Source organism: Pristiophorus japonicus, chromosome 19 (genome assembly GCF_044704955.1).
Source record: "Pristiophorus japonicus isolate sPriJap1 chromosome 19, sPriJap1.hap1, whole genome shotgun sequence".
NCBI lineage: Eukaryota > Metazoa > Chordata > Chondrichthyes > Pristiophoridae > Pristiophorus > Pristiophorus japonicus.
Window position 1 is genome coordinate 7,487,717 of NC_091995.1, and position 25,075 is coordinate 7,512,791.

At 47.1% G+C, this 25,075-nt stretch overlaps 1 protein-coding gene across 3 annotated transcripts in view; it reads right to left on the reverse strand.

The window, feature by feature from the left end:
- The window catches only part of LOC139229687 (butyrophilin subfamily 1 member A1-like), a 191,923-nt gene that overhangs the window by 40,728 nt on the left and 126,120 nt on the right, over positions 1-25,075 (reverse strand). For 2 of the 3 annotated variants that reach the window (XM_070861208.1, XM_070861205.1), the window contains one exon: positions 14,944-14,970. The exons of the other annotated variant lie outside the window; for it this stretch is intronic. In XM_070861208.1, coding sequence (XP_070717309.1) covers positions 14,944-14,970 — 27 coding nt within the window. The remainder of the gene's footprint in view (positions 1-14,943; positions 14,971-25,075) is intronic. 3 annotated transcript variants of the gene reach the window in all.

Below are 25,075 nucleotides of genomic sequence, written 5' to 3' on the forward strand. Positions count from 1 at the left end.
AAATACACTTCCTTCACTGAGGGCAGTCTATGGCCAAGGACTCACAGGTGTCAGTGGGGATGTCGCACTTTATCAGGGCGGCTTTGAGGGTGTCCTTGTAATGTTTCCTCTGCCCGCCTTTGACTCGTTTGTCATGGACGAGTTCCGAGTAGAGCGCTTGTTTTGGGAGTCTCGTGTCTGGCATGCGAACTACGTGGCCTGCCCAGCGTAGCTGATGAGCTGATCAAGTGTGGTCAGTGCTTCAATTTTGGGGATGTTGGCCTGGACGAGGACGCTAACGATTGTGCATCTGTCCTTCCAGGGGATTTGTAGAATCTTGCGGAGACATCGTTGGTGGCATTTCTCCAGCGATTTGAGGTGTCTACTGTACATGGTCCACGTCTCTGAGCCATACAGGAGGCCGGGTATTACTGCGGCCCTGTAGACCATGAGCTTGGTGACAATTTTGAGGGACTGGGTGCCATCTTTTCCTCAGGTGGTCGAAGGCTGCACTGGCGCACTGGAGACGGTGTTGGATCTCATAGTCAATGCCTGCTCTTGTTGATAGGAGGCTCCCGAGATAGGGGAAGTGGTCCACGATGTCCAGGCCACGCTGTGGATCTTGATGACTGGGGGGGTCAGTGCTGTGCGGCGAGGACAGGCTGGTGAAGGACCTTTGTCTTACTGATGTTTAGCTTGTTGGCTGGCGCAAATACGATGGTAAGTATTGCAGGGAATCGAATACGGTCAGGGTGATCCCTTGGACTAGTTTCGATCACCTGGATGGGTCGGGGAGGAATTTTCCCAGATTTTTTTTTTCCCCAATTGGCCTGGGTTTTTATCTGGTTTTTGCCTCTCCCAGGAGATCACATGGCTCCAGTTGGGGTGGAATGTGGAATGTGTCGGTGCAAGGGGTGTTGCAGTTGTGTGGGGCTGACTGGTTGGACTGGGTGCTCTTTACCTTTCCGCCATTGTTCATCATGGTCCACATCGGTACCAATGACATAGGTAGGAAGAGGGATGAGTTCCTGCAGGCAGAGTTTATGGAGCTAGGAGACAGATTAAAAAGCAGGACCTCAAAGGTAGTAATCTCCAGATTACTCCCAGTGCCACGAGCTAGTGAGTACAGAAATAGGAGGATAGAGCAGATGAATACGTGGCTGGAGAGATGGTGCAGGAGGGAGGGCTTTAGTTTCCTGAGGGATTGGGACCACTTCTGGGGGAGGTAGGACCTGTACAAGCCGGATGGGTTGCACTCAACAGAGCCGGGACCAATATCCTCACGGGGAGGTTTGCTAGTGCTGTTGGGGAGTGTTTAAACTAGCTTGGCAGGGAGATGGGAACCTGAAAATACATTCAGTAGGGAAGGAAGTAAAGCTGGAATTAGAAAGCAAAAATAAAGAAAGTGAGTTTGAAGGAGAGAGGAAACAAGTAGGAAAAAAGGGTAAAAATACAAATTTAAAGGCACTTTGTCTAAATGCACGTAGCATTTGTAACAAAAGAGGAGTTGATGGCGCAAATTGAGACAAATGGGTATGATCTGATAGCCATTGCAGAGACGTGGGTGCAAGGTGACCAGGACTGGGAATTAAATATTATGGGGTATTTGACAATCCGGAAGGACAGACAGAAAGGAAAAGGAGGTGGGGTAGCTCTGTTGATAAAGGATGGAATCACTGCAATAGTGAGAAACAATATTGGCTCAAATGATCAGGATGTTGAAACAGTTTGGGTGGAGATAAGGAATAATAAGGGGAAAAAGTCACTGGCGGGCATAGGTTATAGGCCCCCTAACAGTAGCAACTCTGTTGGTCGGAGCACAAACCAGGAAATAGTGGGGGCTTGTAAAAAGGGAACAGCAATAATCATGAGTGATTTTAACCTCCATATTGAGGTGGAGTTCATAGAGTGCATAAGGGACGGGTTCTTGAGCAGTATGTAGCGAAACCAACCAGGGGGCAGGCTATCTTAGATCTGGTCCTGTGTAATGAGATAGGATTAATAAATAATCTCCTGGTAAAGGATCCCCTTGGAATGAGTGATCATTGCATGATTGAATTTCAAATTCAGATGGAGGGTGAGAAAGTTAGATCTCTAACCAGCGTACTAAACTTAAATAAAGGAGACTATGAAGGTATGAGGGAAGAGTTGGCTAAAGTGGACTGGGAAAATAGATTAAAATGTAGGACGGTTGATGAACAGTGGTGTATATTTAAGGAGATATTTCACAATTCTCAAGAAAAATATATTCCAGTCAGGAGGAAAGGGTGTAAGAGAAAAGATAGCCATCCTTGGCTAACTAAAAAAATAAAGGACAGTATCCAATTAAAAACAAGGGCATTCAAAGTGGCCAAAACTAGTGGACGACAGAAGATTGGGAAGCTTTTCAAAACCAGCAAAGAATGACTAAAAAAATGATTAAGAAAGGGAAGATAGACTATGAAAGTAAACTAGCAGGAAATATAAAAACAGATAGCAAGAGTTTCTAAAGGTATATAAAAAGGAAAAGAGTGGCTAAAGTAAATGTTGGTCCCTTAGAGGACGAGACCGGGGAATTAGTAATGGGGAACATGGAGAAACACTGAACAAATATTTTGTATCAGTCTTTACAGTAGAGGACACGAACAATATTCCAACAGTGGATAGTCAAGGGGCAGGCCACATTGTCCGCATGTCAGACACGAGACTCCCAAAGCAAGCGCTCTACTCCTTCATAGCAAACGAGCCAAAGGTCGACAGAGGAAACTTTACAAGGACACCCTCAAAGCCTCCCTGATAAAGTGCAACATCCCCACCGACACCTGAGAGTCCCTGGCCAAAGACCGCCCAAAGTGGAGGAAGTGCATCGGGGAGGGCGCTGAGCGCCTCGAGTCTCATCGCTGAGTGCATGCAGAAATCAAGCGCAGGCAGCGGAAAGAACACATGGCAAACCTGTCCCACTCTTCCCTACCCTCAGCAACTATCTGTCCCACCTGTGGCAGGGACTGTGACTCTTGTATTCAGCTACCTAAGGACTCATTCTAAGAGTGGAAGCAAGTCTTCCTCGATTCCGAGGGACTGCCTATGATGATGATGGGGGGGAGGAACTTAACACAATCACAATCACTAAGGAGATGGTACTCAGTAAGATAATGGGACTAAAGGCAGATAAATCCCCTGGACCTAATGTCTGGCATCCGAGGGTCTTAAGAGAAGTAGAGACAGGGATTGTGGATGCATTGGTTGTAATTTACCAAAATTCCCTGGATTCTGGGGAGGTCCCAGCAGATTGGAAAACTGCAAATATAACATCCCTATTTAAAAAAGGAGGCAGACAAAAAGCAGGAAACTATAGACCAGTCGCCTAACATCTATGGCTGGGAAAATGTTGGAGTCCATTATTAAAGTAGCAGGATATTTGTAAAAGCAAAATTCAGCCTGGCAGAGTCAGCATGGATTTATGAAGGGGAAGTCATGTTTGACAAATTTGCTGGAATTATTTGAGGATGTAATGAACAGGGTGGATAAAGGGGAACCAGTGGATGTGGTGTATTTGGACTTCCAGAAGGCATTTGACAAGGTGCCACATAAAAGGTTACTGCACAAGATAAAAGTTACGGGGTTGGGGGTAATATATTAGCATGGCTAATTAGGATTGGCTAACTGACAGAGAGTTGGGATAAATGTTCATTCTCCGGTTGGCAATCAGTAATTAGTGGGGTGCCACAGGGATCAGTGCTGGGACCCCAACTATTTACAATCTATATTACACTTGGTCCCTTCGTCCAAGTCGTTAACGTAGCCAAGTTTGCTAACGATACAAAGATGGGAGGAAAAGCAATGTGTGAGGAGGACACAAAAAATCTGCAAAAAGACATAGACAAGCTAAGTGAGTGGGCAAAAATTTGGCAGATGGAGTATAATGTTGGAAAGTGTGAGGTCATGCACTTTGGCAGAAAAAGTCAAAGAGCAAGTTATTATTTAAATGGAGAAAGATTGCAAAGTGCTGCAGTACAGCAGGACCTGGGGGTACTTGTGCATGAAACATAAAAGGATAGTATGCAAGTGATCAGGAAGGCCAATGGAATTTTGGTCTTTGTTGCAAAGGGGATGTAGTATAAAAGCAGATAAGTCTTGCTTCAGCTATACAGGGTATTGGTGAGGCCACAGCTGGAATACTGCGTGTAGTTTTTGTTTCCATATATATGCTTTGGAGGCAGTTCAGAGAAGGTTCACTAGGTTGATTCCAAAGATGAGGGGGTTGACTTATGAGGAAAGGTTGAGTAGGTTGGGCCTCTACTCATTGGAATTCAGAAGAATGAGAGGTGATCTTATCGCAACGTATAGGATTATGAGGAGGCTTGACAAGGTGGATGCAGAGAGGATGTTTCCACTGATTGAGGGGACTAGAACTAGAGGGCATGATCTTAGAATAAGGGGCCGCCCATTTAAAACTGAGATGAGGAGAAATTTCTTCTCTCAGAGGGTTGTAAATCTGTGGAATTCGCTGCCTCAGAGAGCTGTGGAAGCTGTGAAATTGAATAAATTTAAGACAGAAATTAACAGTTTATTAAACGGTAAAGGGATAAGCGGTTATGGGGAGTAGGCAGGGAAGTGGAGCCGAGTCCATGATCAGATCAGCCATGATCTTATTAAATGGCGGAGCAGGCTCGAGGGGCTGTATGGCCTACTCCTGCTCCTATTTCTTATGTTCTATGTTATGTAATTCAGTAGATAGGATTTATCTAGATTTTCAAAAGGCCTTCGATAAGATACCCCATAACAGACTGACAAATAAGGTCAGAGAATGCGGCGTCAGGGGACAAGTCGCAGAATGGATAGCTTGCTGGCTTCATGACAGAAAGCAGAGAGAAAAGTAACAGGTATTCACAGTGGCAAAAGGTGGGTAGTGGTGTTACACAAGGATCAGTGTTGGGACCACTGTTGTTTACAATTTATATTTACTACCAGGCGTTAGGCACGGCCCCAAAACACGAAATTCAGTTTTGCCGCCTGAAAAGTGGATTGCAGCATAAAATCATGGCATTGCACACTTACCTGGAGTGGGCCGTTAGGTGAGACCTCAACATCCGGGCGTTATGCAGCATTTGGAACTGTGCCACAAACATAGTCGCTTCACCTGGATTCCATTGAGGAGTTAATTGGACGCCTCAACGCCCGCCTCGTGGTTATATTCGCTTCCTACGCACTCACTCAGACAGTGATGATGACAGACCTAGCAGCAGCTCACCAGCAAGCCCACCAGTTCTTGGATGCTGCCGTGGATGTACTCCTTGATGCCCTGGAGATACGGTGGGATTTGCTCATGACAGAGGCTGGGGTGAGACCACAACCACCAACTCACAGAGGCCTATGGAGGGAAATCTCAGAACAAGTTTCTGCGAGTGACACGGTGGCCAGGGCAGCCACTCAATGCCGAAAATGAGATGACGCAGCTGGTGAGGGTGAGTACGTTAAATTTGAAATGTCACCATGCAATGCTCTGAGCTCAATGTGCACTCTCTGCTCAATGTAGTGTTTCAGAATCCATGCTCTATGTGGGTGAGGCCAGATCCAAAGTTGCCATTTGAAGCCTCACCCACTGCAAGTGTCTGCCTGCACTGTTAACCTTGCTACTCAGTTCTGCAGACCCACCCCTGATGTTGTTAACTCCTCAGTCTTTATGTGCATCTCGAAGACGGTAGCCTCCCCTAGTTCAAGTACAGCCTCAGCAAGTCGACGCAGCGAATGGAAGTTACATCGAACTGTGAAGACTCTCATACAATTTCATCTATTACACTATGTAAGGCACTTGGGACACACTGATAGAAGGGCTCGAACTCAGATCTCTTTAATCTCACAGGACAAGCTGGACCACAACCACAGGGAGCAGATGCAGACTGCAGGAGGGGACTCTGAACTCCAGGACTTGACTCCGTTCGAGGAATGCGTCTCGGCCTTGATGGGCGTTCAAGTTGGTGCTATGGTGGTGGGTGAGGCCGACCCCCCGCCCCTGGGGACAGTGACGCTATCCGGCAGGCCACAGAGGCCTCAAACCACAATCCTTCAGCTCTTTCCATGAGACTGCCATTCTCGAATGCCTTTGCTGCTCCTGGCCCCCTCCCCTGCAGGTAACCACTCTTCTCTGGCTTTGTGCTTTCAGATGATGACTCAGACGGCCAGGGGCTGCACGTCAGCCATTCACAGAGGTGATGGTGGAGAGAACGAGGAGGCGGAGGACATCAGGACATCTCTCTGGACGTGACAGAGGATCCAGTGTCCTCACAGAGCGGGGCCAGCGGCTTTTTGTCAGAAGGCGGGGTTGGGGAGATGGAGCTGGGTGATGCTCTGGGACCCAGTGGCCTGCAGCGATGTCACTGTCGAGGGGAGGTTAGGGGGCCAGCTCCCCTGAGGGTAAGTGCTTGCCTGAGTGATGCTCAGCAGCACTCTGATGATGAGGCCAACTCAGAGGATCTTACAAGACAGTCATTGCAGATACACAGCGATCTGCTGGGTGTTTTGTCAAGGGTGACCGAGAGTGTCGATGCACTTACTTTGAGTGGGGTGGAGGCCGCCTCAACGATTGCATTTGTGTCTCGGCAGCCCATCGAGCCCATCCTTGATAGATACTAATGGATGTTGGATGCATCAAGTGATCATGGGGTCCCAGACATGGCGGCACGGACTATGGCTGACGTGGCAGCAGCCATTGAGCACCAGGCCGACACTATTTCGCTCCCAACACTGATACTCCCTCACCAGGACTTCCTGCCTGTTCCTACCTAATTTGTTTGTACTGACATGGACCACAACAACTGGATTTACCTCCTTCCTTTCAAAATTCCTTTCCAGCCGCCTTGAGATATCCCTTCCCCTGGCAGCGAGTAGGCTACATACTCAGGACTCTTGTACATGGCTGCTATCTATCCCCCAAATTATCAAATCCCCTATCGCTACCACACCTCTATTCTGCTCTCCACCCCCACCTCCCAGACAGTCTTCTGAGCCATGGTGCCTTGGTCTGAGCTGTAGCTAGCTGTGCTCCCCGCAGTCTTTCTCCTTGTCCTCACAGGTAGCGAATACATCGTGTCTGTTGGACAGGATCAGTGTCTGAGGATCCTCCTTCTCATCCTCTCCTAAGTCCTCATTACCCAGCTCCCAAACAGTCACACCTTCTCTTTCCCGAATCGGTGCTTTCTTCTGTTGTGTGACTGTTTTCTGGATGAAACTATCCAGAAATTCCTCCCCCTCCCTTATGTTTCGGAGTGTCTAACTCGCTCTCCGCCTCCATGTCTCTGAGCCGGAGTGACTGAAGACAGAGACACTTCCTGCAAATGTGGGAATCCGGGACAGTCTCACTGTCCACAAACTCCCACATACTATAGCCCAGACACATAGCCTGCCCTGCCATCTCTAGTCTTTATCATTGATTTGCTTATTGACAACCTGAATTAATTTAATTAGTTAAAGTTTTTATTCAAATGATTATTTATCGTTATATTAATTAATTAGTTTATTTAGTTAAGTTATTAATTTAATAAAGTATTAGTTATAGTACCCCAGCTCTTAGTTTAAACCGGTGCCTAGCTTAGAGTAAGCACACTGTAATACTCACCAACCAATCACCTACCTGCTGTCCTGTGGAGGCAAAAGCAGCACCTCCTTTCCCCTCTGATCCGAATTCCCACTCTCTCCAAATTCCCAAGTTTAACACTCGGTTTAAATGCACTCTGTTTGAGACCATTCTGTGCATCAGCAGATAGCGTTTACTTTTAAGTTTCAGAAAAATGAAGTTTTAGAAGGTGCTATGTTTTAAATTTAATGTCTGGATTTGGAGGCGAGATAGAAGAGCTGTATCAGTGATTGTGCAGCAAAAACATTAATTGGGGAAGGTATTTATCTGGTTTTATTGGCCCTGGTTTCACCAGCTATTTTCTCTCAATTATCACCATTGATCACATTCCAAGAACAGTCGATCAAATTTAAGCAGTTATAAATCCAATACTTCTTACACAAATTCAACAAACGATAACAAAAGGACAGGAAAAGATTAATTGATTCATTGCGCCTATCCAATTCTCTCATTGTATAATTCCTGCCATGACCTCCAACATCCCCTACCCAACCACCAGCCACACAATGCCTGGGAGAGGCAAGGAGACAGGAAAAAACCGCAGGCTAAATCAGGATTAAAAACTGGAACATTTTCTACCTGGCAGATTTGGGCCCATTCCCCCATCACGATTAGATCTGCCCATTTTTCTCATCTTAAACATTTCCTTTTCTGTGTCAGGGTGATTTCTGGTGTGGATGATTTGAGGGACTGTTGCTCAATGTTTCCACCCACATACACCCTGACCCCACGTCAACAGGCAGACAGCAGAGAGCCAACAACTCACACTGTTCCTGCACCTTTTATAGAATTAAATCCTTTACAGGGGGTCAGGGAGAAGGCAGGCCTCAGGGGGATGTGCCCCAAAGCACTAAGGTAGGTTTTGAGGTTTTTGAAGGTGGAGAGAGATGCAGTATGAGGGAGAGTTTAGGAACAGAATCCCAGGCTGCAGGGGCATGGTGACTCAAAGCTCTGCTATCGCTGAGGGAATGGAGTTGAGGGGCTGCATGCATAGAAGATCGATGTCAGAAAAGCAAAAATTGAAAATGACTGCACAGGGAGAGAGGATGAAGGCACAAGCATTAGGTAAGGACGCCACCGATGTTACTGTTATGTATTGTCCATGTACATTAAATGTATAGTTACAATGGTGCGCCACAAGGGGCACTGTGATGGGAGACCTGAAAGTACCTGCGAGACAGAGTATAAAAGGCTGCCCACCACACCTGAGGGGCACTCTGGAGTTACACAATAAAGGACTACGGTCACAGCAGTTACTACAACACCAGACTGTGTGGAGTCAGTGATTTAAGTGCTACATACATCACATTGGTGACGAGGACACAGACGAGCTCTTCACGCAACCATGGCTTCTTTGGGCACGCTAAAAGATTTCACAGAGAGTAATGACTGGGATGCCTTTACGGAAAGGCTCGAGTACTTTTTTAGAGCAAACGACCAGACAGGGGACACGAACGCACTGATAGAGAAGCGTAAGGCGATATTGCTGTCTAGTTGTGGAGAGGAGGTTTACCGTCTCTTCAGGGATTTGCTGGCACCCGTGAGCGCCAAGGACAAGTCATATGAGGAGTTGATTGAACTCATTCGTAACCAACTGAAACCGAAGGAGAGCATCCTCATGGCCAGGCACAAATTCTACCACCACTGCAGACCTGAGGGCCAGGATGTCACCAAATATGCTGCGGACATCAGGAGATGCAGCGGCGTGCGATTTTGGCACACACCTTAACGAGGTTGCAAGACGTTTTTGTTATGGGGATTGGCCATGAGGGTCTCCTTCACAAGCTGCTATCTACTGAACCTACAGTCAACCTGCAGCAAGCCATCAACATCAGCCGAGCATTTATGACCTCGACTTGCAGCACCAAGCAGATGATCCACACAGTCTCGAACCTGGCAGGTACTATTCAGAGGATAGCGCCCGTCATGGACAAAACTGCTCAGGACAAAGAGCACGGACCTCAGGGTCCTGGAACGCAGAGTCCGCCGAGGGGGGCTAATCGAGTAGCACCATGCTGACGCTGTGGAGGAAGCCATGGGGCTCACCGGTGCAGGTTTGTGGAGTATACGTGCAATACCTGCCACACGAAAGGCCACCTTCAGCGTATGTGCAAAAGAAACACGACTCACCATGTGGCTGAGGAGATGGTAGATGATCTGCTGTCCAGCGAGGAGCGTTGCGGTTTGGCTCGACGGGCATCCCAGCCCCAGGTAGAAGAAGATGATGCGTTTGGACTGTATACTTGTACCGACGACTCGGCCCCAGTGATTATGGAAGTCAAGATTAACAGAGTCCCAGTGAGTATGGAAGTGGACACGGGATCGGGTCAGTCGCTGATGAGTCAGGAAACTTTTGATAAACTGTGGATCAACCCAGCTGCACGATCCAAGCTGGTCCCGGTCATGGCGAAGCTACGCACCTACACCAAGGAACTGATACCTGTTCTTGGCAGGGCGGATGTGCAGGTATCTCATGGTGGCGAGACGCACGGTTTACCTTTGTGGATCATTGCAGGCAATGGGCAGACGCTACTTGGCAGGAGATGGATGGGGAAGGTCTGTGGGAGCTGGGAAGACTTCATTCCTCCACAGACCGCTGTCCCCCGTGTTCACAGGCAGAGGTGGCCTCCACCTTCGGATCGTATGGCAGCGAAGGAAGCGTGCGTGGGGTTGGGCAGAGCATGGCGGCCGTCGACTCTCCCCTGCAGAGTCTGAGAGTGAGAAAGAGGCGCTGGAACCAGCAGCAGCGCCGACCGAGCTGGAGAAGAGAGAGGGAGAGCAGGCAGCAGCTCGGTGGAGTTCATGAAGGCGGCGAACCTCGTAGCAGCAGAGTTCTGTCGGGACAGTCAGGCATGACCAGCAGAGCACCTAAAATGGCGTCTTAAAAGAGAAATGTACCCGGGAGTCTTAAAGGGGCCTTACACCGTTGGCGGTCCCCACAAAGAGACTTTTGTAAGGGCAAGAGTGAGTCAAAATGATTACTGTGATTTGTATGATGACGTGATTTATGACAAGAACTAGTATTTTGATGCTAAAATGATTATGGTGATTAAAATGATTGATATGATTGGTGAAAAGAGTTAATATCACAATGCAGAGTTAAAAGGGTTAATGTGACTAACATGACTAATGGATTAATGCGATTTCTCATTTTATGTGATTTATGCAATTTTTCAGCGGCTACAGACAAGCGCAGCCCATTACCTCGGGCAAAAAGGGGCAGTATGCTGCCACCATACCTCACCCTGTGGAGCTGGGATTTAATAACTGTTCAGTGTACCTGCAATCTTTTGATATAACTCTTCAACGCATCTATATGTACCATACAAATGTACTGTCTATGTGTACCTGCTTTCAACTGGAGATTATGCTTGTGTACTTGTATCACCCATGTAAGGACTGCAAATACCACATGCATGCACCGGATCGCAAGCATAATCTCTACATGGCGAGGGAAGTGGATGGTCATGGACTCACACTCACAAATCAACCAGGACGAACAAGGCCAGGTTACCAGCAATGTGCTTTTGGAACTGGGGTGGGGGGGGCCGGGGGAAATGAGATGTTATGTATTGTCCATGTACATTAAAGGTATAGTTACAATGGTGCCAAGGGGCACTGTGGTGGGAGACCCAAAAGTACCTGCGAGACAGAGTATAAAAGGCTGCCCACCACACCTGAGGGGCACTCTGGAGTTACACAATAAAGGACTAAGGTCACAGTGATCAGTGATTTGAGTGCTACATACATCGCACACTGGGCCACCAGGGAGGGTTTTGGCCGGGCCAGTGGCCTGGCACCCAAGGGACCAGGCTGCCTGTTGGTAGCCTGGCCGAACCCGGGGACATAATTATCCGGCCAACTTAAAATAAAAAAGCAGCCACGGGAGATCGGCGGTGCGCGCTTTGATCACGCACTTATTACCGGTCGGCAGCAGCGGGGCGGAAGTGGGACCGCCAGAAAAATCCCTGAGCTGAATTTCACTGGCAGCGGCCATTGGACCAGAAGTTGGCGGCCATTCGATGCAAGGACCATCAGCAGGTCGGGGCCTTCAAAGGAGCATGCGCTTCAAGGTACAGTGCGTGCTGGAGAGCGACGGCTGTGAAGAAGGCGACTGGATTGGATGTCACCAAAATCTAGGTCGCTGATTGGAGCATGGGAAGGTACAGCAGGAGCGGCGAGAGATTGCGGAGCGGCGAGAGATTGCAGAGCGACGTAATCGGGGCCCAGGAAAGGCACAAGTTCGGGGCTCAGAAGAGGCGAGGGCCCGGGGGCAGCATGAGTCAGCCCATACTGCGATATGTGTGCGCACTAGGTCCGTGCAGCAGAGCTGGGCTCCAGTCGTCCTGGCTAATCCTTGCCACTGGACCATGACCTAACTCTGTCAAGTCCGTGTGGCCGCTGATGTGCAATGGCCACCACACGTTAAAAAAAACCACGCACAGGCATCTTCCACCCTTCAATTGGAGTTCAGGACTGGAATATTAGGTCCTTCATTGAAACACCTGTGAACTCATCCCTTTTTGGTTTGGAAACATCCTTGATACGAGGGACTGCCTATGATGATGCTGCTCCCTACACCCTAAGAACAAAAAATATACATAAACAAATCTCTCAGCTACTATGGGTTATTATGTTAAGTGCCCATTCTGTGTTACAATTCCCTTCCTCTAAGCTAATTAGAAGGTAAGAATTAGTATAACACTTAAGAGCAGTCAACAGTCTGTGCTGCAACATAAACAGCAGCTGCAACATTGCATATTTTCAAGGCGATCAGTTGTTGTGAGAGTTGTTACTGAATGTTCTAATTTACTCAGTTACAAGTGGAGATACTGGCCCTGAAATTCCAATGTCCCGGATCCGTACGAAGTTTCTATGGACCCAGGAAGGCATCGGAAAAGCCAGGTTTCAGCACGCAATGCGCATGCGCTGAAAACCGGCTTTTCCGATCTGTCAAGTTTCTGGCTTGATAGATCTCGCGCATATCAGAGCGAGGACACTTGCAGGGCAAGATTTCCGATATTTACAAATATCTTGCCCAGCAAATGTCCTTTAAAATCTTGCACCTGAAAAAGTAGGCGTATAGCCTACTTTTACAGGTGCAAGTGTTTAAAAATACACAAAAACGTTTCAAAATAAAGTTATAAAAACACATTTTATTGTTAAAAACCCTCCACACTACGGTAAGTTTATTTTAAGGCATCTTTTGAAAAAAAATCAGGAAAATATATTTTTTTATAAGAACTTTAATTTCAATGATTCTTAAATATGTAGTGTATTTTTCTAATTTTTAATTAGTGTTTTATGTGTTTAGGAGGGGCTTCTCATTCATAATAATGGGAACTCTAATGGAGTTCCCATTATTATGAATGAGAACATACTATACCTGATTGGCCACCCAGATCCATGATCCAGCCCTGCGCACATCCTGATGCCTAGGAGTGAAGGTCTCAGGATCGGAAGTTCGAGCGGGCGCAGCAGCAACAGGTAAGTGTGCATCTTTTCTCTTATTTTTAGTCGCATGCCCACGGGAAGAAGAAGCCGGAATTTCAGGCCCAATGTACTGCCCAGAGTAGGTATAAATACCTTCATAGACAAGCATTTTCCCCACTACCTTTCCTCTCCTGCAGAAAAAACATTGCCAAAAGATTATGGACGTACACTGGAGTGTCGCATATACTATTTCATCTACAATGTTACTTCTGTTTTAAATACCGGGGCTAGATTTCTACCTTCAAAACTATTTTAGAATAGTGGTTTGATGAAGTTGTTGTTGTTGTATTTGATCAAAATATTCTTGGATTCCAGAATGTGTTCCATGCAATAAATGCATTTTGGTTTCCTTACAATAATTTAAAATGTATTGTTTTTAAACGTATAAATATAAATATATTGTAGTCATATGAAATAGGGGTTCTATAATGAGCTGAGATTATATCAATGCACTATTTCTATACCACCAAGACAATGGATTAAAATATCAGCCTGTATCCCTCAAATTAATTTCAACAAATAAAATTAGTATTTAGACACGGGCCGCAAAGTTACCCCTGCCCCATTTCAGGCGGATAATTCGAATTATTATAATTATTATCATCCAGCTTGAGGAAAAATCGAGAAATTCTGCTCTTTAATTTAAAAGATGCCTCCCAGCGCTCTTGGATGTTATTGGTGGCGGGAGTGAGGTGGGAGTGGGGCGGTGTCAATCAGCACCGCACTGACCATTTAAAGGGGAGGGATGCTGCGGGGCTTAATGCAGCCTTCATGGCACCCACTGGGCCACCAGGGAGGGGTTGGTGGGTCGGCACCCAGGAGGGGGTTGCGAGCTGCCTGTTGATGGCCTGGCCAAATCAGAGGCCGCCATTGTCGGGCCGACTCCTGAGTTAGGCGACAATAAAAACAAAATGGCAACACTAGGCCCTCCCCTTTGTGGGGCAATTTCAAGTCCCAAGGCATTGCTTGTGGATCGAAAGAACGGTACTATGCAAACAAACAGGTATGGAAATTAGTCAAGATACACAATTGGGCTTACTTTCTGTAAAGTCTTTACTCTACAGTATGAAACCACACGAGGCACATTCTGGAGACAAGATCACTCTATGACCTTAACTCTTTATTCACAGGACTCAAGATAAACCTGACCCTGCATGGGACCTCCCTTTTATGAGCTTGGGTGATCAGGTATGGGCAGTCTCCCACAAGTTTACCCCTTGTGGTCAAGGTTTGCATCTCGGTTGAGTGTGTACAGTAATACAGTGGTGTTGCATTGTGATTACATACATGACACTTTCAACAGCAAGACCAGAAAATCAGAAATTTATATGCAAAAGAAGATAAGAGAAAAGTGAAGAATCATAATAAGCTTCAAATGCAGCAAAATGGTGTTAAAAAAACAATTCCTGGGGGACAGACCCCTGGACCCTCTACAAAATAAATCTTGCATCATCATGTCACTTCATCTTCGAAAGTTTCTAAATCCACCACAGAAAAATAGCGCTTTTATGTACTTTTAAGTTTTTCCTCTAAATTATAACTTATAATTGGGTATGGCAGCCGCCTCAGTCAGAACAAGTTCATGTCCTGCTGCTCTCCCATTGTAACTAATTATTTTTATATGTTATGTGGGAGGAAGCAAACTAAAATGTGGAATCTGCTCCCAAATCACCAATTAAAATTCCTGAAACATATGTAATAAAAGGAATTGAACTTATTTGGTTGCACTGAAGCAGTGGTCTTGGTCAAAGGAATTGAAGTTGTATGGTTTATTTTTTGAATTGTCAGCATTTTTAAAGCTGTTCATCAGCTTTTGTGTATTTTCTTTCTTACTTTGTGTTACAATAATAAGATCTTACCTGTACACTCACACATTCTCTTCCACCCTGAAAACAGAAATAACAAATAAGACTGAAGAAGTCGTTCACATTGATGGCAGTACCTATCACGAATTCAGTGCCCATAATTTTACATCCATTCAGTTTAATAGGCAGAAAATCATGGCTTTGAAAAATACAGCCCGAGACCATGGAATGGCAAACGGTTCCTTCGTCGGAATTCAGCTGACCCATCTTAAAGGATTCCCAAAATCGGCCCCAATAGTTAAGCTGCCCAGATTGGACTGGGCACTGTATACTTGCTGGTGAGTGTTGGCAGGAAATAATTGTCCAACCGCAGCTCTTAAATTATGAATGAAGCAAGGAGCAGGTCTGCTATATTTTCTAAGGTTTCTTTGGATATCCATTTGCAGGATCTGTAGCAAAGGAGACTTTGCTGTCTTTGATAAGCTAGGACACCCTCCTGTATGAAGACATGGCTGGGCTTAGCAGGAGATGGCAGACAGAGACAATGCAGTGTCCACCATCCAGAGAATCATGCAATAAATACCCTCAGTAAATCTGCCTAACCAGTACTGCACTACAGGTAAAGGCACCAATCCCACCCTCTCAGTGGGAGAAATGCTCGAAAGGCAGATGAGTTGAAGAATCAACACTACAATATTGTGACCCTCTCTTGAAGTAGGTTTACCTGCTGGGCGTGAAGCAAAAAATTTACCCTTAAATGCTTTAACACAAAAATGTAAAGGCAAGAATGAAAGGCAATCACTGGGTAGCGGGCTACCTGAGGGTGCAGCATGGTTGTGGACAGGCAAGGAGGTCAATAGGTGGGAACCTGAGTGTCCTTGTACACGAATCACTGAAAGTTAACATCCAGGTACAGCAAGCAATTAAGAAAGCAAATGGTATGTTGGCCTTTATTACAAGAGGATTTGAGTATAAGATTAAAGACGTCTTCCTGCAATTATATAGGGCCCTGGTGAGACCACTCCTGGAGTATTGGGCTGGATTTTCAGCTTTTTGGATTTTGTGGTGTTAATTGCGGCAGGGCGTAAAAGTCTGCGTCTGAAAATAGTTTGCGCCTTCGTCTGGAAGTTTCGGCAGAAAGGCCATCTAGAGGAGCGCTGGCGTTAAGTCAGGCATTGCACGGATAACTTTGTGCGCCCGAGCCGAAACTTTCGGCATTAAAGGAAGCGGCCATTTTGCACAAGCGCAGTGATCTTTTTCCGATCACAAACACCAATGCAGGGCGCGGCAGCTTCCTGCGTGCATGCACATATAAACTGCCCCATTTCAGCCACTTCTGCTGAGATAGAGGATCAGGAGGAAAGGCAGCATGCCAGGCGCTTCAGCCATGAAGCAAGTGAGACCTTAGTCCACAGAGTAGAGAGGAGGCAGGCCTCACTCTATCTTGCTGGGGATGCCGACCACTCCTTCCTGTGTTTAAGCGAGTATGGAGGGAGGTAGCGCAGAAGGTGTCTGCTGCAGACACTGTGCCCAGGACTGGCACCCTGAACCTTGGGGAAGCCTGCAAACCCTAGAGCACTCTCAGTCTGACTATCCCTGCTCATTGGGAACTTTATGAAGTCCATTCTGTGTGCATACAGTGCCCTTGTAACCTGGCGAATGCAGCAATGTGCAGCGTGCTGCGAGATGCTGCGAATGTCTCCTGCTGCTGCCTGGTAGGACCTGGAGGCATAGAAGGCCATCACTATTGTCACCTTCACCTGGAGCAGTGCAGTTCTGTTGGCACTGGTAGGCTGTAGGTCTGCCTGTAGGAGCTGGCATATCTCTGTCAGCATTTTATTTCGGAAGCGCAGCCTTCTAACGCACTGCGCATCAGAGATGTGGAGATATGAGCGATGTTCCCTGTAAACCCGTGGGGGGTAATGCCTCCTTCCCATACGTCTGCGCCCTCTTCGATTCCATAGCCCAACATGGCCAAGAACCCTTCTTCCAGCTTGAAGCCGCCTGACAATAGCAACCAGTATGATTTGCTGGCAAACGAATATTGACCCCATTGAAAAATCTCATTGACTTTGTAAGTAAAGTATCATGGCACATAAAAGTGCTGTTTCCAACTCGGAGCTGATATGTATGTAACCCTTGGCAACCTGTATCACACCACCACCAGAGGGCCTACCTATTGGAGTCCCAAGGGATCCCAGCATCACTTGGGAGCACTGTATATAAGCAGGCCTCCCACGCTGTACCTGAACTCTGAAGTCTAATTAAAGGAGCTAAGGTCACATTTACTCATTGCATACAGTACTCAGTTTCATCCTTTATTATGAGCATAAGAATTGGCGACGAGGTAACGAATAACCGTGCGAAAATGCAAAGAACTGCTGGTATCCTGGAGAAGTTCTCAGAAGGGGACGATTGGGAGGCCTTCGTGAAGAGACTCGACCAATACTTCGTGGCCATCTAGCTGGAAGGGGATGAGAACGCTGCCAAATGAAGGGCGATCCTCCTTACCGTCTGTGGGGCAACAATCTATGGCCCCATGAAGAATCGTCTAGCTCCGGTAAACCAACAACTAAATCCTATGAAGAATTGTGTACGCTGCTCCGGGAGCACCTAAATCCGAAGGAAAGTATTTTGATGGCGAGGTATCGGTTCTACACATGTCAACGGTCGGAGGGCCAGGAAGTGGCGAGCTACGTCGCCGAACTAAGGCGCCTTGCAGGACATTGCGAATTTGATGGATTCCTTGAACAAATGCTAAGAGACCTTTTTGTGCTTGGCATTGGCCATGAGGTAATCCTTCACAAACTATTGATTGTTGAAACACCGAATCTGAGCAAAGCCATAATGATAGCTCAGGCATTTATGTCCACCAGCAGTAATACCAAACAAATTTTACTGCATAAAGAGGTTTCGGCTAGTACTGTGCACAAAGTAACGTCGTTTTCGAGCAGGAATATACATGGCAGAACATACACGCTAGTTGCTGCATGACCTCAGATGACCCAGAGTCCGCTATCAATCGTTAATGAGAGGCAGTTAACACCTTGTTGGCATTGTGGAGGTGATCATCGGGCCCATCAATGCCGCTTTAAGCACTATGCGTACAACGGCTGCAGAACAATGGGACACCTCCAGTGAATGTGCAGGCGAGCTGCAAACCCTGCAAACCACCACGTTGCAGAGGAAGGTCGATCCATGGTGGATCAGGCTGAACTAGAGACTCAAACCAAAGAGGCAGAAGTGTACAGGGTACAAACCTTCTCCACAAAATGTCCACCGATTATGTTAAAAGTTGAACGGAACGGAATTCCAGTATTCATGGAACTGGACACTGGTGAGAGTCAATCCATAATGAGCAAAAAGGCCTTCGACAAGCTGTGGTGCAACAAGGCACACAGGCCCAAGCTCAGCCCCATTCACACCAAGCTAAGAACTTACACCAAAGAGCTGATCCCTGTAATTGGCAGCGCAGAAGCCGAAGTCTCCTATGAAGTCTCCCACAAGAGATCGTGCCAGGGGATGGCCCCACACTGTTCAGCAGAAGCTGGCGGGGAAAAATCCACTGGAACTGGGACGACACCTGAGCGCTTTCATCCATCAATGACGCCTCATGTGCCCAGGTTCTGAGCAGATTTCCATCGTTGTTCGAGTCAGGCATTGGAAGTTTCTCGGGGGCGAAAGTGCAGATCCACTTGGTTCCCGGTACATGACCCATCCACCACAAGGCACGGGGCGGTACCGTATATTATGCGAGAGAAAGTGGAAATTGAGCTGGACAGGCTGCAGCGAGAAGGCATCATCGCGCCGGTGGAATTCAATGAGTGGGCCAGTCAAATTGTCCCGGTACTCAAAGGTGACAGCACGGTCAGAATTTGTGGGGACTATAAAGTAACGATTAACCGTTTTTCGCAACAGGACCAGTACCTTCTAACCAAGGCAGACGATCTATTTGCGACCCTGGCTGGAGGAAAGACGTTCACCAAGTTGGAACTGACCTCGGCCTACATGATGCAGAAGCTGGAGGAATCTTCGAAAGGCCTCACCTGCATCAAAACGCACAAAGGTCTGTTCATCTATAACAGATGTCCCTTCGGGATTCGTTCAGCCGCGGCAATATTCCAACGGAAAATGGACCGTGGTTTTCCAGGACGACATACTGGTCACAGGTCGAGACACCATCGAACACTTGAAGAATCTGGAAGAGGTTCAAAGTCGGCTACATCACGGGGGACTCAGGTTGAAACTCTCGAAGTGTGTTTTCCTGGCACCAGAAGTCGAGTTCTTGGGAAGAAGAATCACAGCAGATGGCATCAGACCCCCCTACATTTGCTACTGCGCAAGGGAGATGACTGGGTATGGGGGAAATCACAAGAGGCTGCCCTTGAGAAAGCCAGAAATCAGTTGTGTTCAAACAAACTGCTTGTCCTGTATAACCCATGTAAACGATTAGTGCTAGCTTGCGATACGTTGTCATATAAAGAAACACAGAACCATAGAAAATAGGTGCAGGAGTAGGCCATTCGGCCCTTCGAGCCTGCACCACCATTCAATAAGATCATGGCTGATCATTCCCTCAGTACCCCTTTCCTGCTTTCTCTCCATACCCCTTTATCCCTTTAGCCATAAGGGCCATATCTAATTCCCTCTTGAATATATCCAATGAACTGGCTTCAACAACTCTCTGCGGCAGGGAATTCCACAGGTTAACAACTCTCTGAGTGAAGAAGTTTCTCCAAATCTCAGTCCTAAATGGCCTACCCCTTATCCGAAGACTGTCCCCTGGTTCTGGACTTTCGCAACATCGGGAACATTCTTCCCACATCTAACCTGTCCAGTCCCGCCAGAATCTTATCCGTTTCTATGAGATCCCCTCATCCTTCAAAACTCCAGAGTATAAAGACCCAGTTGATCCAGTCTCTCCTCATATGTCAGTCCAGCCATCCCTGGAATCAGCCTGGTGAACCTTCGCTGCACTCCCTCAAAAGCAAGAACGTCCTTCCTCAGATTAGGAGACCAAAACTGAACACAATATTCCAAGTGAGGTCTCACCAAGGCCCTGTACAACTGCAGTAAGACCTCCCTGCTCCTATACTCAAATCCCCTAGCTATGAAGGCCGACATACAATTTGCCTTCTTCACCGCCTGCTGTACCTGCATGCCAACTTTCAATGACTGATGAACCATGACACCCAGGTCTCGTTGCACCTCCCCTTTTCCTAATCTGCCGCCATTCAGATAATATTCTGCCTTCGAGTTTTTGCCTCCAAAGTGGATAACCTCACATTTATCCACATTATACTGCATCTGCCATGCATTTGCCCACTCACCTAACCTGTCCAAGTCACCCTGCAGCCTCTTAGCATCCTCCTCACAGCTCACACCGCCACCCAGTTTAGTATCATCTGTAAACTTGGAGATATTACACTCAATTCCTTCATCTAAATCATGAATGTATATTGTAAATAGCTGGGGTCCCAGCACTGAGCCCTGCGGCACTCCACTAATCACTGCCTGCCATTCAGAAAAGGACCTGTTTATCCCGACTGTCTGCTTCCTGTCTGCCAACCAGTTCTCTATCCATGTCAGTACATTACCCCCAATATCGTGTACTTTCATTTTGCACACCAATCTCTTGTGTGGGACCTTGTCAAAAGCCTTTTGAAAGTCCAAATACACCACATCCACTGGATCTCTCTTGTCCACTCTGCTAGTTACATCCTCAAAAAATTCCAGAAGATTCGTCAAGCATGATTTCCCTTTCATAAATCCATGCTCACTTGGACCGATTCTGTCACTCCTTTCCAAATGCACTGCTATTTCATCCTTAATAATTGATTCCAACATTTTCCCCACTACTGATGTCAGGCTAACCGGTCTATAATTACCCGTTTTCTCTCTCCCTCCTTTTTTAAAAAGTGGTGTTACATTAGCTACCCTCCTGTCCATGGGAACTGATCCAGAGTCGATAGACTGTTGGAAAATGATCACCAATGCATCCACTATTTCTAGGGCCACTTCCTTAAGTACTCTGGGATGCAGACTATCAGGCTCTGGGGATTTATCGGCCTTCAGTCCCATCAATTTCCCTAACACAATTTCCTGTCGAATAAGGATATCCTTCAGTTCCTCCTTCTCACTAGACCCGAGTACGTCTGGAAGGTTATTTGTGTCTTCCTTCGTGAAGACAGAACCAAAGTATTTGTTCAATTCGTCTGCCATTTCTTTGTTCCCCATTATAAATGCTCCTGAATCCGACTGCAAGGGACCTACATTTGTCTTCACTGATCTTTTTCTCTTCATATATTTATAGAAGTTTTTGCAGTCAGTTTTTATGTTCCCGGCAAGCTTCCTCTCATACTCTATTTTCCCCCCCTGAATTAAACCTTTAGTCCTCCTCTGCTGAATTCTAAATTTCTCCCAGTCCTCAGGTTTGCTGCTTTTTCTGGCCAATTTATATGCCTCCTCCTTGGATTTAACATTATCCTTAATTTCCCTTGTTAGCCACGGATGAGCCACCTTCCCCGTTTTATTTTTACTCCAGACAGGGATGTACAATTGTTGAAGTTCATCCATGTGATCTTTAAATATTTGCCATTGCCTATCCACTGTCAACCCTTTAAGTATCATTTGACAGTCTATTCTAGGCAATTCATGCCTCATACCATCGAAGTTACCTTTCCATAAGTTCAGGACCCTAGTTTCTGAATTAACTGTGTCACTCTCCACCTTAATAAAGAATTCTACCATATTATGGTCACTCTTCCCCAAGGGGCCTTGCACAAGAAGATTGCCAATTAGTCCCTTCTCATTACACATCACCCAGTCCAGGATGGCCAGCTCTCTAGTTGATTCCTCGACATATTGGTCTAGAAGACCATCCTGAATATACTCCAGGAAATCGTCCTCCACCGCATTGCTACCAGTTTGGTTAGCTCAATCAATATGTAAATTAAAGTCGCCCATGATAACTGCTGCACCTTTATTGCACTCATCCCTTATTTCTTGTTTGATGCTGTCTCCAACCTTACTACTACTGGTGGTCTGCACATAACTCCCACTAGCATTTTCTGCCCTTTGGTATTCCGCAGCTCCACCCATACCGATTCCATATCATCCAAGCTAATGTCCTTCCTTACAATTGCATTAATTTCCTCTTTAACCAGCAATACCACCCCACCTCCTTTTCCTTTCTGTCTATCCTTCCGAAATGTTGAAAACCCCTGGATGTTCAGTTCCCAGCCTTGGTCACCCTGGAGCCATGTCTCCGTGATGCCAACCACATCGTATCCGGTAACTACTATCTGCGCAGTTAATTTGTCCAATTTATTCCGAATACTCCTCGCATTGAGGCACAGAGCCTTCAGGCTTGTCATTTTAACACACTTTGCCCCTTTAGAATTTTGCTGTAATGTGGCCCTTTTTGTTTTTTGCCTTGGGTTTCTCTGCCCTCCACTTTTACTATTCTCCTTTCTATCTTTTGCTTCTGCCTCCATTTTATTTCCCTCTGTCTCCCTGCATAGGTTCTCATCCCCCTGCCATGTTAGTTTAACTCCTCCCCAACAGCACTAGCAAACACTCCTCCTAGGACATTGGTTCCGGTCCTGCCCAGGTGCAGACGGTCCGGTTTGTACTGGTCCCACCTCCCCCAGAACCGGTTCCAGTGTCCCAGGAATTTGAATCCCTCCCTTCTGCACCACTCCTCAAGCCACGTATTCATCTGAGCTATCCTGCGATTCCTACTCTGACTAGCATGTGACACAGGTAGCAATCCTGAGATTACTACTTTTGAGGTCCTATTTTTTAATTTAGCTCCTAGCTCTCTAAATTCGTCTCACAGGATTACATCCCGTTTTTTACCCATATCGTTGGTACCTATATGCACCACGACAACTGGCTGTTCACCCTCCCTTTTCAGAATGTCCTGCACTCGATCCAAGACATCCTTGACCTTTGCACCAAGGAGGCAACATACCATTCTGGAGTCTCGATTGCGGCCGCAGAAACACCTTTCTATCCCCCTTACAATCGAATCCCCTATCACTATAGCTCTCCCACTCTTTTTCCTGCCCTTCTATGCAGCAGAGCCACCCACAGTACCATGAACCTCGCTGCTGCTGCCTTCCCCTGATGAGTCATTCCCCTCAACTGTACCCAAAGCGGTGTATCTGTTTTGCAGGGGGATGACCGCAGGGGACCCCTGCACTACCTTCCTTGCACTGCTCTTCCTGTTGGTCACCCATTCCCTATCTGGCTGTGTACCCTTTACCTGCGTGAAGACCAACTTGCTGAACGTGCTATTCACGTTTAGCGAGGTCGGGTGTGTGTTACAACAGGCTAACGAATCAAGGATTTTGCAACCGGTCGCCTATGCATCCAGGAGTCTGTCCAAGGCCAAAAGGGCCGACAGCATGATTGAAAAAGCAGCTCTGGCACGCATTTACGGGGTGAGAAAAATGCACCAGTATTTGTTTGGTCTCAAGTTTAAGCTAGAAACTGACCATAAGCAGCTCATATCGCTATTCTCAGAGATCAAAGGGATTAACACCAATACCTCTGCCCGCATTCAAAGATGGGCGCTCACGCTGTCGGCATACAACTATGTAATTCGCCACAGACCGGGCACAGAGAACTGTGCTGATGCTCTCAGTCGGCTACCATTGTCCACCACCAGGACAGAAATGGCACAGCCTGCAGACTTGCTCATGGTGATGGATGCATTCGAAAACGAAAAGTCACCCGTTACGGCCCGCCAGATCAGGACCTGGACCAGTCAGGATCTTTTACTGTCCCTGATAAAAAAAACTGTGTCTTCCATGCTGGGAGCTGGTCCAGTGTCCCAGCGGAGATGCAGTAAGAGATTAAGCCATTGCACTGGCACAAAAACGAAATGTCCTTAAAGGCGGACTGTCTTTTGTGGGGTAATCATGTGGTCTTGCCCAAGAAAGGCAGAGAAACGTTAATATGCGACCTACATCGCAATGATGAAAGCCATAGCCAGATCCCACATGTGATGGCCTGGCATCGACTCAGATTTAGAGTCATGCGTGCACCAGTGCAACACTTGCTCTCAACTGAGCAATGCACCCAGAGAGGCACCGCTAAGTTTGCTGTCGTGGCCCTCCAAACCGTGGTCTAGGATCCACGTTGACTATGCGGGCCCATTTCTAGGCAAAATGTTCTTGATTGTTGTGGATGCTTATTCAAAATGGATTGAATGTGTAATAATGTCTGTAAGCACGTCCACCACCACCATCAAAAGGCTACGAGCCATGTTTGCCACACATGGCCTGCCTGATGTCCTAGTCAGCGACAATGGGCCGTGTTTCACCAGTGCTGAATTCAAGGAATTTATGACCCGCAATGGGATCAAGCATGTCACATCTGCCCCGTTCAAGCCCGCATCCAACGGCCAGGCAGAACGGGCAGTTCAAACCATCAAGCAAAGCTTTAAACGCGTGTCGGAAGGCTCCCTGCTGACCCGCCTGTCCCGAGTCCTGCTCAGCGACCGTACAAGACCCCACTCGCTCACCGGGGTTCCCCCAGCTGAGCTGCTCATGAAAAGGGAACTCAAATCAAGGCTCTCTCTTGTCCACCCTGACCTCCATGATCACGTCGAGGGCAGGCGGTATCAACAAAGCATGTACCATGATCGCGCAAGCTTGTCACATGATATTGAGGTCAATGACCCTGTGTTTGTACACAATTATGGACATCAAATGGCTTGCTGGCATGGTCATAGCCAAAGAAAGGAGTAAGGTGTTTCAGGTAAAATTGGCCAATGTACTAACATGCAGAAAGTTTTTGGACCAAACCAAATTGCGTTTCACTAACAGCTACGGGCAACCCAAAGAGGACACCACCAACTTTGACCCTCCAACACACACACAGGTGGCAACCGACACCACGTTTGACCACGAAGCCGAACTCACCACCGCCCGGCAAGGCCGCTGCCCAGCAGCCCAGTGAAGAACCAACCAACTCACCCACACCTGCATTTGTACCGAGACGATCGACAAGGGAGCAAAAAGCCCCAGATCGTCTCACCCTGTAAATAAGTGGACTATTGACTTTACGAGGGAGTGATATTATGTATGTAACCCTTGGCAACCTGTATCACACCATCACCAGAGGGCCTATCTGTTGAAGTCCCAAGGGATCCCAGCATTGGATCCCAAGGGAGCAC